At 40.8% G+C, this 13,948-nt stretch overlaps 1 protein-coding gene across 2 annotated transcripts in view; it reads left to right on the top strand.

Annotated features, from left to right (window-relative positions):
• Positions 1–13,948, top strand: part of DCTN4 (dynactin subunit 4) — a 119,981-nt gene that overhangs the window by 24,898 nt on the left and 81,135 nt on the right. For both annotated transcript variants that reach the window (XM_069199563.1, XM_069199562.1), the window contains exon 2: positions 10,167–10,237. In XM_069199563.1, coding sequence (XP_069055664.1) covers positions 10,167–10,237 — 71 coding nt within the window. The remainder of the gene's footprint in view (positions 1–10,166; positions 10,238–13,948) is intronic.

The following is a 13,948-nucleotide window of genomic DNA, read 5'->3' as shown; positions in this document are numbered from 1 at the left end:
GGCGATAGTGTGTAATCGATCCTTCACTGGGGACGATAAGCGCAGTGGACAAAGTCCCAATATGTTGGAGCAGTGTATCAAATGATCCTCAGCACCTCCAGCATTAGAGGGACAGTGCAAAGATCCCAATTTAATTTAACCGACCTGAGGGGACATAGGCCAAGTTAGCAGTATGGCAGTCAAAATGCCCCTGTCAGGCTAGAATCATCTTCGCCGTTGTGCGGGAATCCACTAGATTGGTGGCACCAAGGTAAAGCAGGAGAGGGTGGATGGCTTTACTGTAATGTCTTACCAGTGGGCGCTTGGTGAAGAAAGTTGGGAGGTGGAAGCACCAATGCTGTAGTCATCTGGCTCTAGCGCCATCGTATGAAGAAATACCTTAGCGGGGCCTGTGTGGCACCGCAGAGGAGGCCTGGCAATTCATCTCTGTAGTAATTGTTTCCTTGGTAATAGCCAGTCTCTTGGAACTTTGAATGTTAGGCTTTGAGTGGTGAGGAGATTGAGACTCGACCAGATGCTGTATGGAGGGAGTTTCTTTATTTCCTTGAATAAACTTGAATGTACCTGCTACGTGGTCTTTGGACTTCTTTTTACTTCAACCGCACATTTGCAGAGAGTGCGGGATCACTTATGTGATTGTTCTCCCATTTGGATGTGGACTTCATCTCTTGATTGAAAATTGTACTTTAATACATGTCTTGTCGATTATCTAAGATTCAGTGACCTTATGCTTTTACTTCATTGGGCTCAAATTGTACCCTACATCTGTTTAAATGTCAAATTATTTCCTAAAGGGTTGCTGTGTGGGTTTTTTTTTTTTTGGGGGGGGGGTGGATTTGTTCTTTACAACATTCTTCGTTAAACTATTGGAAGCATTTTTTTTTCTCTCTCTCTCACCACATTGAATTTGATACTGCTGCCCAGCGTCCTTTGAATTTCGTTCTTCATCTACACCAATGGGAGCCTGCCGTTGGGAGCTCAGCTTGCGGGGTGATTCCCGAACTGCCAACCCTCGCAGGAACCCTGTTGAGCTGTTGTCAAGGGTCCTACCCACCACAGCTCCTCCAGAGTGCCTGCTCGTGCTGCTCGAGACCACCTTGCGGTGTTGCTCTTTTAGCATTGTTGTTGATGAGTTGCTGGGAGCTCCCACCTCGACGCATCTTTATGCGAGTTCTCCTTGCGTCACGCTGTTGTTGCCAAGGGGCAAAACAGCGAATCAGCAGCACTCCTCTTTTGTCGCTGGGAGCTCGGCTTACAAGGCACATCACCTGTTCCTGCTCATGTTGGTGGTTGCCTGCAAACAATACAACTCACTAGCATCATTATGTTCTAGTCACTGGGAGGCGGCTCGCGACGTACATCTATTGCTTCAGAATTGTGCAACGAATCGCTGGGAGCTCCGCTGGCGATCGCTGCATAGCAGCGTTTTGCTCTGTATACTTCTGCCTAATGTCACTAGTAGTTTCCATTGCAACATTCTTTCGACTCCATACGGTCTTGACATGTTTTAGACATTTTATAAAATATTGAGAGAAACTTAGTTGTTATTTACATGCTAATTCCTTACAACTTATTCTTATTGATCTTACTATTCCAGTATTATTTAGAGCTTGGCTCGCTATATACTAATCCCTCTTTCTCGCCTTTTGGATATGTTGCATGGCGTTTCTAATGTCATGATTAACTGTACTCCTATAGAAATTCTACTTCCATTATTGCCTTACTTTCTTGTTCAATTTTATCTCGCCTTTCCCCTACTTTTTAATTTATTCTCTTCCCTATTTTCCTCATAAGAATATATCCCCTTCTTTTTACTTTTTATTATGTCCTGGCAAACTTGTTTTATCCTGGACCAAGTGGAAAAAGGTGTTCAGCAATTACTTAAAATTATGGGGTTCTAATTTGTCTCCAGAGAATAAAACAGCTGTGCTTCTTTACTACTTGGGAGCTGAAGGGCAAAAAGAAAAGTGTTCGAGACTCTGCAAGAACATTGTACGTCAAGAGGAAGGTGGAGGGAACAATGTTGGTAATGAGTTTGAGAGGGCCATAATCCATAATTTTGGAGAGATTCTATTTTGGAAAAAGAAAACAAGATACAGATGAGTCTGTAGAGGATTTTATTACTGCTTTACGCAAGTGTGCATCTTCTCACAATTTCGGAGAAAACACCAAAGAAAGAATTCAAGATAAATTTATGTTCCAATGTAAATTCTGATAAAACAAGGAAAAACGTATGGGCCAAAATTGATCCTACTTTAAATGAGGTCATTATGATAGCTAAGCAGATAGAGCACTCCATGTTATGTATAAAGGAGTTAAAGAAGCAATGATTTTGCTGCTACCATTTAAGCAGTGAATGCTGCACACAAGAAGTGTTTTAGTAACAAGAATATATGTACAGTTGTGGAAGTACTAGTCACTATGCAAATGTTAAGGATTGTCCTGCTCTAAAAGTCGCTTGCAAAATTTGTTCAAAAGAAATGACATTTTGCTAAATGTTGCAAGTAAAAAAAACAGACGATGAAAGTCCATGAGTTGTAAGTTGAGGATACTCGGCTTGTTCTACAAGTTATCAATGACGTTAGCTGTGTTACAGAAGCTAAATGTGACCATCCATCAGAATTGGTCAGTGTCAATGGGTTAAAAATTAAGATGATTGTGGATTTAGGAGCCAAATTACCTCTGGTTTTGGATCCTGACTTTGTTAATCATTTTTAAGGCAAAGTTAAATTGGAGAGTCCAAATGTTTCTCCCTATAGTTATGACGGGAAATCTATTGAGCTTATTGGATATTTTTGTGCTGAAATTGCTTTTCAGGGGAATTGTATTCAGGGAAAAGTGTATGTCCCAGTCAGAGGGATACAATTTTGTCATGGCCACATCAAAAAATGGTAGACATTTACTTAGATCCTAATGCTACCCATCAAGTGCAGGTTAGGAAGGTAGGCGTAGAAAGGTTGGAGGATGTTGGCTCAAAATTATTTTATTTTTTTTAAAGAGTTTCCTGATGTCTTCTCCAGGAACATTGGTTGTGTTAAAGCAGTGGTTCACAGCCTTTTGAACTCTGTGGACCCCCACTTTTGTCATTAGTGGAACCTGGGGACCACACTTAATCCTTATTGGAATCCAGGGACCCACCCCCACTGAGTCATTACAGAAAGATGAGGACCCCATCTGTTAATATTATTTCATTTTCTGAGCAGTCGCGGACCCCCTGAGGAGGCTTACGGGTGCAGTACTAGTGGCATGTAAGGTCTGGAAAGTACATGTTCATTTACAAGAAGTGGTTAAACAGGACCACAATCACTTGCGTCTTAATGGTGTAATTGAAGTGGTGGAGGTTTCTGAATGGATATCTCCTATAGTTGTGGCAGGTGAAATCAGGTTATGTATAAATTTGATGCAACTCAACTAACAAGTAGTAGAAGATAAATTCCCTCTCCCCAAGATTACAGAAATGATGAGTATTCTTGGAAAGGCCAAATATTTCTCCCCTTTGGACTTAACATACGCTTACCATCAGCTGTGTTCATGTCCGGATTCAAAGGATTGCACAGCTTTTATAACACCGTTTGGGAGGTTCAGGTTTAAAAATATACCTTTCGGGTTGTTTTCTGCAGCATCAGTTTTCCAAAGGTTTTATGGATGGAATGCCGGGAAAAACATCAGGCATAACATTTTTTTAAGATGATGTCCAGATTTTCAGTGAGACCCTAGAATCGCATGTGTAGAGAATCAGTGAAGGTTTACGCATTTTTAGTGAAAAAGGTATAACTCTCAAGTTGAACAGGTGCAAATTTTGTCTTCCTGAAATCACATTTTAGGCATATAGTTTCCAGTGAGGGGGTGAAACCTAAACAAGAACTAGTTAAGACCATTTTTAACTTAACGTCACCCAAGAAGAAGTACGATCTTTTCTAGGTATGGCTGAATTCTACAGTAGGGTTGTGGATAATTTTGCAAGACGTACCTGTGCCATAAGAGAACTTCTAAAGAAAGGGGTTCAATTTAACTGGTCGGATGATTGTCAGAAATAATTTACAGATATAAAGAATTGTCTTAGTCAAGTGCACCATTTGAACAGTTTTGTGAGTGGATTACCCTGTTGTATTCTCACAGATGCTAGTGGGAAAGGGTTGGGGACAGTTCTCAAACATGAGCAGAATTATAAGATGGTTGGTCACAATTGATTTCACTTCCAGGGCGCTTAGAGGGGCAGAATACAATTATTCCACCTTAGAAAGAAAAGCTCTGGCAGTGTTTTTGTCTGTAGAAAATGTAAGCAGTTTCTATGGGGTACGACGTTTGTGGTGAGAACTGACCACAAGGTCTTGCAAAAAGTATTTGTGTGGAAGGGCCTGGAATATATTTCTTCCTGTATCACTAAATGGCTTCTAGCGTTGCAGGACTTAAATTTTAGAATGGCATACATACCTGGCATAGACCATAGGACAGCTGATTGTCTAAATTAGTAAGGGACACCACCCTGGAGGAAAAGGTAGAGGAAAGTGGAATGATGAGGGCAAGGTATGCAGTGTTACAGGTGGTTGTGTCACAGAGAATGAGTAGTTAGAGGAAATTCAAAAGGATGGACGGCTAAGTGATGTGCGTGATTTACTGCAGAGTAATGTAAATTGGCCAAAGGGCAAATTGAAAAAAGGATAGGAGAAGATAAAAAATGAACTATCTGTGAATAATTAGAATTACGAAATGATCTAGACTGGTGATCCCTTCAGGACTGAGGAATTGTTTGTATGATATGTAGCATGAATGTCACCAAGGCATTTGCAAAACCAAAGAACGCTTAAGAATGGCATATTGGTGGCCCAGTATGGACGTACCAACGGAGCGATTGGTGAGAGATTGTGCGGAATGTAGGTACAGTGATAAGTCATGTGGCCAGAACAACGCCCATGACCTGTAGGTCATTGCCCAAAGAAGTGTAGGAAGAAATCGCCTTAGATAGCTTGGGGCCCATTGATAACAAGGGTGGACATTGAAGATCGGTGTTGGCTTTAATTTACATGTTGTCAAGAGGGCCAATTGTGAAAGTTGTTTGTGATGTTTCCACTCTGTCTCCGTGTACATTTGTGGATGAAGTGTGTGCTTTAGAAGGTGCTCCTATTTGTATGTTAATGGATAATTGGGTTACATTTACCCCTATGGAGATGCAGGTGTTTTTAAAAGAAAGGAGAATTACTCACAAAAAGTTTTCCCTATACCACCCCAAGCCCAGTGGGAGGACTGAGAAATTAAATCGTACAATGAAAGAATCTATACAAATTTCTAGGTCTCAAGGTTGTAACTGGTGTACTGATTTTGATGGAGAGGTTATGTAGAAGACGGGTATACTCCTCATTCTACTACAGGACTAGCTCCACTTTAAATGTTCAGAAAGAGCAAATCCAATACAATGTTATGTCCCCCTAGGTGAGACACTATGGAGGGTTTTATTTTGTTTCGCTTTGGAGGAGAAAATGGAAACAAGCAGAAAAATAGAACTGATGCTTGTGAAAGGAGAAAGTTGAACTAAGATAATCGGAAGCGGGTAAAAGATATCAGTATTAAGGTTGGTGATGCTGTGAAAGTCAAATTACCCAAAAATAATAATCAGTGGGGAGGACATTTTGGAAAGACTCAAAAGGTAGTCAAAATGTTTAAAGGAGCAGCAAAATTAGATGATGGGAGGATTTGGAATTTCAACAGGCTGTCACTATGTAAAGCAGGCCATTAGCATCCAGTGGAAAGTAGATGAGTAAATTATGCTTTGTAATACTAAAGATAATTCTGGTAACCTTATCTTCTCATACGTGATGGCTGTACCAGGGATGTTAAGTGTGCCCATGATTGTGTTTTTTTCTTCATTAAACTGCATTTATATTGTATTCAAAACTACACACTACTGGTGTTGTAATTAAGTGTCAGAGGAAAAAGATCTAGGTTAGGGAGTCAGGTTTTAAACTCCGATGAGTGAGAAACACAAACAGAGGTGTCCCTCAATTCAGACTTCATGTGGATTATATCTATATATTCATCTGTTAAAGGTCCAACCATGTCTGAATATGATTTGCCATTTTAACTCTCAACATATCACTGTAATGGGAGTATGTGGTTAGAGAGAAATGAATAGGTCAGGAGATGGGTGTGTCTGTGTGTTGCATGCAGATGTGGAAGGGTAGAGGAAAGAGTAATATAATTTAAATGCAGGAGGGCATTTAAAATCCAGTTTCCAAAAGGTAAATGACAGACATTGTAACAGTGATGCATTAGCAGCCTACATCTGTTTGCTATGTTGAATCACCCAGTGACCCGAAGAAATGAAGCACTAGTCTATTGAAGACCAAAATCAATTTTGTGATGTGGACCTTCAATTTAGCATTCACCAACAAGTGTCTGTAATAAAAACAAGTTTCAACTTCACAGTATCTCAGTGATGCACAGCATTTTCCGTTCGAGTACATAATGCTGTTTTTATAAAACTGCAGAAGTGTAAAAGCCAAGTGGGAAAAGTAGCTCAAATGGCGTTAAGAGGCTTTCTAATTCATTCAGGGCTGAGGGAGACATTTTTAGATCTCCAGGAATGCACTTCAAACAGCGTTGCATTGGCCTAAATAATTCTACATGGTGAAATGGGAAATCATATCTTCTGGTTTCAAATAAACAAGCACCTACGCCTATGGTATGCAGGCATAAACAGACCCTTTTTTTTTTTTTTTTAAACATTCGACTACTCACCCTTGGTCTTGATATACCTGATAGTTGCAATCAATGTTCCCTCTAATTTTTTTCCACTGTGTGCGGCAGTGTGCGGTCTCTGTGCGCTGCAGCCAAGGATACGTGCGCCAAGAAATTGACCATTCACGCGCACGCAGCGCATAACTAGCCAAGATCTTTGGCATTAGCCTCTCCATACCACTAAAGCAAAAAGGGATATAATTGCTCCATGCAATAGGGCATTAAGGCAGTTTTGTGACCTGGTTGCACACCCCAAGGACATGACCTGTTAAGTGCCACCTACACCCCAGTTAGAGAAAATAGAGGAACATTGCCCGCGGCCTTTAAACGCTGTTTTCATTGACTTCAATCCAGATTCAAATATGAGCATTTTCTGCAATAGGAGAGCACAACTATCGCTCTAAAAGGCTTATTTGAGCTGAGAAAGTGATAATGCATATAAACAACCATGAAGTATGACAATGATGGAAAAGTTGATAACAGCACATTTCCTACTGTTCTGAAGCATTTCCTTGCTCATTAACCATTAATTTTCAACATAAATATCACTTGCTCGCTTGTATGCTAAAGTACGCCAAATGATGTTTAAAACACTCCCCGCAGCATTTAAACGCTGTTTTAATTCACTTCAATCCAGATTCAAATATGAGCATTATCTGCCTTAGGGGAGCACGTATATCGCTCTAAAAGGCTTATTTATTAACGTGCGCGCTTGCCGAAGGGGCCTGCGCGATGGGGGAAGGAAAGGTGCTCACGCCTTACAGTGAACATTGGTTGCAATGCTCATTCATGGTCTACAACATTATTAACTGCTGCTTTTGCTACTAACTTGTCAGTTTTCTGATCCATCATCCATTACTGTTCTCCTAAGAGAGTTAGCTACACTTGATTCTGTGAGCACAGGCCCACACTTTAGAGGAAACTTGGACACTCCTAAAACAGTCATCTCAGCATATTCGCAGCTGCCTGTGTAGAATTAGAAAGAGCCTAACATTTAGGAAAGCAAAATTGGAGAGTCAAGGAAAATGGAACAAACATGAACAGACCCATGTAGTTGGGTAAAAGTATTCATGCATTCCCAGGTTAAAACATCTGTAAAGATTACAACAGTCTCACTAACGGAATGCTTAGTCACTTAAATGGGTACCACCTTACTTGAAGAAAACCACATTTTTGAAAGGATGTTTGATATAGGAAAATGTTTTTGTTTTGTTTTTTTAAACTAATTACAGTGGTGAGCCTGCAACTTCAGGATTGAGTGCTTCTTTGAAAAAGAATCGAAAGATTGCAGTGTAGACTAGGTATGTTAATACAAAACTCTCAGCCACAGGGCAATCATCCATATCACCCACCTTAAAGTGATTCCTTCTGAGTTTGCCGTATCATTTCAAGAAGATACAGCCATAGGCAACAACTGAATAGCATTGAAGGGCCTATGGTATTACCATGTTGTGATCCAGTGCACCATCAGTCCTTTCAGACTAGAAAATGGCATGTTTGTTTTCCCTTTTTTTCAGGCAATCTTACTTACTACAGATGCATCCCTGCATTTTGGATCTGTGTGATCACATAGTTGTACCTAGAAAACCTACCTTTACTGCCCCTATAGCGTCACTGAGGAACTAGAGGTGGCACAGGAACTCTGCAAAAAATGTTTTTTTTTTCTGTATAGCCTATAAGGCTGCATCTCCTTGTTTTGTAAACTCTGATTCCTACTTTTTAGTTTGTCGTACGCCTCTAGAAGATGGTGATGTCGTAGTCTGAGGAAGAAGCCATTCTGCGTTCTTACAGGGCCTTTACCTATAAGCTTTTGGGATGATTTCTACCTTGGCTTGTAGCAAACTCCTGCTGTACATGATGGAGAGGAAAGAGTCATCTGATTAGTGTAAGCTCAAAGGAGTTTGGTGGAGATCGTCAGTCTGCACATAAAAATGGGGAACGTATGATGGAACACTGAATGCTAGAATCACGCATGCCTGAACAATGCGGTCAGAACAATGACCATATTGTTACCACGAATGGCTTTACCACGCATGTCTTTAAAACGATTTTTCATTGTAAAAGCATGCCTAGTAAAGATGCCTCCACCCCCAAAAACCAAACTACCCCGATGCCCCACCCCCAGAAACCAAACTTCCCCACCCCCAAAAACCAAACTGCCCTGATCCCCCTCCACCCCAAAAACAAAAGTACCCCGACCCCCATCCCACCCCAAAAAACAGAACTGCCCCAAACACCCCACCCCTAAAAAAATGAAAATAAAAAACTACCCTGACCCCCCCCCCCCCCCAAACCCCATCTCAAGCCCTTAATCCATCCCCACCCCTAAAAACTACCCTGCCCCATCCCCACTTACCAGACCGTGTCCTCTCCCAATGCACTCTCCCTTTTTCTCTGCCTTAACCAAGCATGTGTGTTCAGCACATACGTGGTTAAGGCAGACAGAGAGAAAGGGAGTCGTTGACGCAAGCGTGGTTACACTTGCGTTAACAATGTAATCGTTGTTCCAGAGTCGTCGTTCCAAACGTTTCCCAAAAATGGGTCCCTTAGGTTGGTTTTCAGTCTGAGGCGGGCCTTTGATGAAGCCACAAATTATTTGGGCCTTTGCTCTCCATTTCAGTGAAAGTAAGGTGCGAGTGTCTATGTTCACAATTTAGGAGATGGCCTGACGGACATAGCATTAACTAAGTCTCTGGAGCAGCCATATTATTCTAGAGAATTGGGAGCAGAGGAGCTGGATACACTGAACCACTGCAAGTCACTTCACTTGCTTCTTAAGTGGGCTACTATGTGGAAATTACCATCATCTCTAAACAGAAGATTACTATACGAGCTATACTTGGTGTACTGTCTCCCAAACCCAACTTTGTCTTTGAAGGATGGATTGGAGTTCGGGTACAACATTTGGCAATGTTTCCATTGTTCTTTGACACCCAGAGCCAAAGCAAACAACGGAGAGCATTCGTTCTCTGTAGAATGTTATTTCTGTTCAAAGCTCTTGTAAAGCATTTAAAATGTGTTTCCATTTTGTTTTGTTTTTTAATTTGGGCATTTGTGACCTCTGGTCATTCATTCGTCTTCTGAAGGCACTTCCACTAGAAATGTAGCTACTTGGAAGTTTCCTTCTCTTTAGCCATTTTTTTCCTTTGCTTATGCTGTGATTTGGTGGCTGCAATCGTTATCACTAAGGGTTGTACAAGATAATAGGTGCCTGTTGATTGTTATGGACCGTCGCACGAAGGTAATATAATTAAATCTGACTGTCCCCTGTGTTGATCCTACCATTCCGGTAATACTTACGATTTTAAGAGCACTGCATGCAGAATTTTGAAACAATCCATTCACGAATTTGGGAATGTTTGGTCATGAGTCATGTGATGCTGTGGCCTGTTTTGCAGCCTTGTGATTAATACAAACTATTTTCTCTGAAGGTGGATTCCCATTATTGTCCAAGCTGCCTGGAAAATATGCCATCAGCTGAAGCCAAGCTTAAGAAGAACAGGTTGGTAAATGAGCACCTCTCGAACATTTCTTTATGCTCAAAAGGAATTTAGCCTGCTCTTTTGTTCGTTTTGTACAGGGTATTTACAGAAGTCTCTGCTGGGCACCTTACACTGACCTGTTTGGGCCACTGTTAAAATAGGACTCTTACTTTCACATATACAGCTTTGGGCATTTATAGACCAGCTCCAACTAAGCTTCTTTATTACTTACAGCCAGTTGCTGCTCTTCTAACATGTTTTCTGGGGCATGGTGCATCTTTATTCCAGATGCTGCCTGTTACGATCAGTTCTGACTAATAGCACCTGTTCCCACCACTGTACCCCATTCCTGTCTTTTGGTACTTCTTGGTATTTCAGGTCTTTGGACAGCCAAAAGACCATCATACCTGATCTGAAGCACCTTTTGTCATTCAAATCAGAGTACCGATGGTCCCATCTGTCATTTTCTTTGAGCTGTAGCACCCTGTATTAGTACATTTATTTCCCCTTCGCTGAGAGAAATAAATTACGATGAAAAGCCTAATTATGCTTGAGCACTTATCAATCAAGCAGCATCAATTCTTCTACGGTAGTTTATTTTCTTTTTATCTTTTTTTCCTCTTAATGTTTCAGTCTCTTATGAAAGAAAACCCTGAGTTGTCTACAAGAAGACATTGGGTGAAATAAAATCAAAGTCCACTTGAAATTGGCAGCCAGTTATGTTTAGCTGCACCCATATATGTCCCGCCTCCACCATAAAAAATTATATTTTAATCCCTCAATGAATTGTTCATGATCTTGCACAGGGTGTAATAGATTAAATCACAAAGGATGTAGATGACATGACTGGTGATATTGTCATTGATAATGTTAACAGTGAGGTAGCATGCAGTGTAGGTACAGTATTGTTTCTTTGTTTGGATACATGTTGAAAATGAATGATATGTCCTGTTTATTGGGGAGCCATCAACAGCCCATTTGTGTGGAGAGGTCTAAGGTTACCCAGCAATAGCAGGAAACTTTCAGGGTTTTTTTTTTCCCCTCACAACTTCGTTTTAACAATTTTTTTCAAGAACTATACTTATGATCACACCAAGGATACATAATTCCATGCCAGTGAAAGTAAATATGACCAAATAATAAATTAAGTAGAGCATCTGTGTGAATAAATGAACATTTCTTACTATAGTGAAAATGATCAATTCCAGTTTATTACAGTAGTTAAGAGAAATTAATGTGAGAAAAGCAACATTTTCTGTATAAACGAGTGCATGGTACAATGACTTTAAAAAGCAAAATAATTCTACAACTCTAAAAATAGCCACGGGACCTACTTAAAGCAGTAATTCAATCCCCTGAATCCTCGGCTTAGAGCAATTGACAGTGTTTGTGTCTTTGCAAGTATTCAGTCCATCTCCCTTGTGCCTGTGCTCTCTCCACACTATTCAGCTGCAATAAATAGCATATAATACTGCACATCTGGACAAAGTGTAATACTTTCCTGGTGTACACCAACGCTGGGTGATATATTTTTTTTTATTTTTATTTTTTATTATTTGTCTCTTTTAAATAGGTGTTTTGTCTAGTTCCAGAGGGTAGGTGTGCACAGAGCTACTGGAGGGTATTTGGCTACCCCCAGCTTGTCCACCATTTCTTTCTTAGTCTGTTTACAAGATGGCCAAGTGTAAATAGTAGCAGATATTTCTGAGGCAATAGTATTTGTACTCCCCAAACTATCTGTTTTTCAAAACTGGCCCATTGGTGTCTCATAACGCAGATCTGTGTAGTTAATATTGGTGCTCTATCCAACTAGGATTCTTCAGCACTGAGCTCTGCTCTTATGTTGAACTGATAAATAGAATTTGATATCTAATGGTGAGATTCTTCAGTTGCAATGATTTCTTTTTTCCTGCATGTGCAAGTGAGTTCAATGTTCATGGCATTTTGATCAGACTTCATCATACCTTTGTCATTTGTGTAGTGGCCACTCGTGTGGAGAAAAATTGTGGGGAGAGGGTGAATGAAACTCTCTAACTTCTGTATCCTAAACCTTTCTGATGGTCACACTGTCTGGGAGTTCCCTACAAGTTAGAGAATGTCTTAGGCTTTGAAGAACCATGGAGTGAATCACTTCAGACTATGGAAATAATCAGCAACCTCATCATAATCTTGGGCAGATAGTTCTTGCCATCTGAAAAGCCAAGGGGAGCATCAGCCTCTACTGCATCTCAATAAGGCCTATCCAAACCCAAAATGAAGGTGTAGGAGGTAAAGGGAGCACCAGTTAAGTCATTTTCAACATGCTACTTTACCATCAAAATGTATCCCCAAAATTATAGATTTGAGGGAAGATACGTAATTCTCCTAGACAATCTTAGCAGTAACACTGGTAGCCTCCTACACTGATCAGAAGCTATATATTAATATGATCTTTGATTTGGTGCAGAGAAAGACAAGGGGGGAAAGTTCTGTGAGCAGAATATTTTAACATGGTTCTCCAACCAAGTAGAGATGAACACCCACTTGATTGCCACATGGTGGGAGACATGCCAAGGGTTCTCCAGTCTAGACTACAGGCACTGAATTTTCTCTAAAATTGACCAGACATTCGGAGGACAAGCTCCATGTTAGCTCAAACAGATGAAATTGAGACAGGCCTGAAAACTTTATTGGACCATGCACCTGTGATAAGGGATTTCACCCATCCAACCTTAAACATAGGCTCCATGAGAAAGAAATGAAGGACCAAACAACAGAACACCTCTCTAATTGTACACAGTCTGACTTGCAGCCAGCTATAATTTAGGACCCCTTTATGGCGGTAATCATTGGCATAGCAATTGCGATTAAAACTCATCAAATACGCATTTGGTCCCTCGCAAAGTAAAAGTTAGAGTCTCATGTAAGAGCTAAAGGACAGCAGTGTAAGGAAAGTAAAATCCTCCCTCTTTTAACAGAAGTACGAAACTGAGAAGCCAACTAGTCTTACACTTGACAGAAAGATCGAAGAAAGCTCTTTTATGGCTCAAAAAAGCCAACAATGGCTGATAACTCTTTAGCGACAAGACTGAAAAGCACTAAAGACAACACCTAAGACCCCAGTATCGGGCAATAGGATGAGTCTTTGACTGGGATGGAAAATGAAAAAGGGAAACCTTCCCAGAAAAGCCAGGTTTGCAAGTGAGTCTGAAAATCAACATGAGGAAATCAGAAGTCCTGAACCTTTACATCCCAAACCCATCACCAACAAGGTGGATGGAGAGGACCTAGCCTCTACTAAAAAGGTCACCTACTTAGGCCTAGGCAGTACTATCAGACATGATGGAACGGCAGCCAGTGACATCAAGAGCAGACTTAACAAGGTGAGGAATACCTTTAGTATACTGAACAATGTGTGGAGGTCATCTCAGTACAGCACCAACACAAAGCTGAGGCTTTATCCAAAGCTGCATTCTGTTCACAGTCTTGTATGGATCAGAATGCTGAAGGATCATGAAAAGCAACATAAACTCTGTCAACCTTCCACATCAATAATTTAAAAAGAACCTTGTGTGTTTTTGGCCACAAGCCATCTCCAACCAGGAACTGCTCACAGGATGCAGGCAAGGCTTAATGGACATGATCATTATGTGGAGAAGATGGATAGGACCACACCATCGAAAGGGAACAAGACCCCATCACAAGAGCAGATCTACACTGGACCCCAGACGGTAAACAAAAGAGAGGCAGGG

Source organism: Pleurodeles waltl, chromosome 7 (genome assembly GCF_031143425.1).
Source record: "Pleurodeles waltl isolate 20211129_DDA chromosome 7, aPleWal1.hap1.20221129, whole genome shotgun sequence".
NCBI classification, from domain to species: domain Eukaryota; kingdom Metazoa; phylum Chordata; class Amphibia; order Caudata; family Salamandridae; genus Pleurodeles; species Pleurodeles waltl.
The sequence above is the reverse complement of the archived record's forward strand: the minus strand, read 5'-3'. Positions and strand labels throughout refer to the sequence as shown.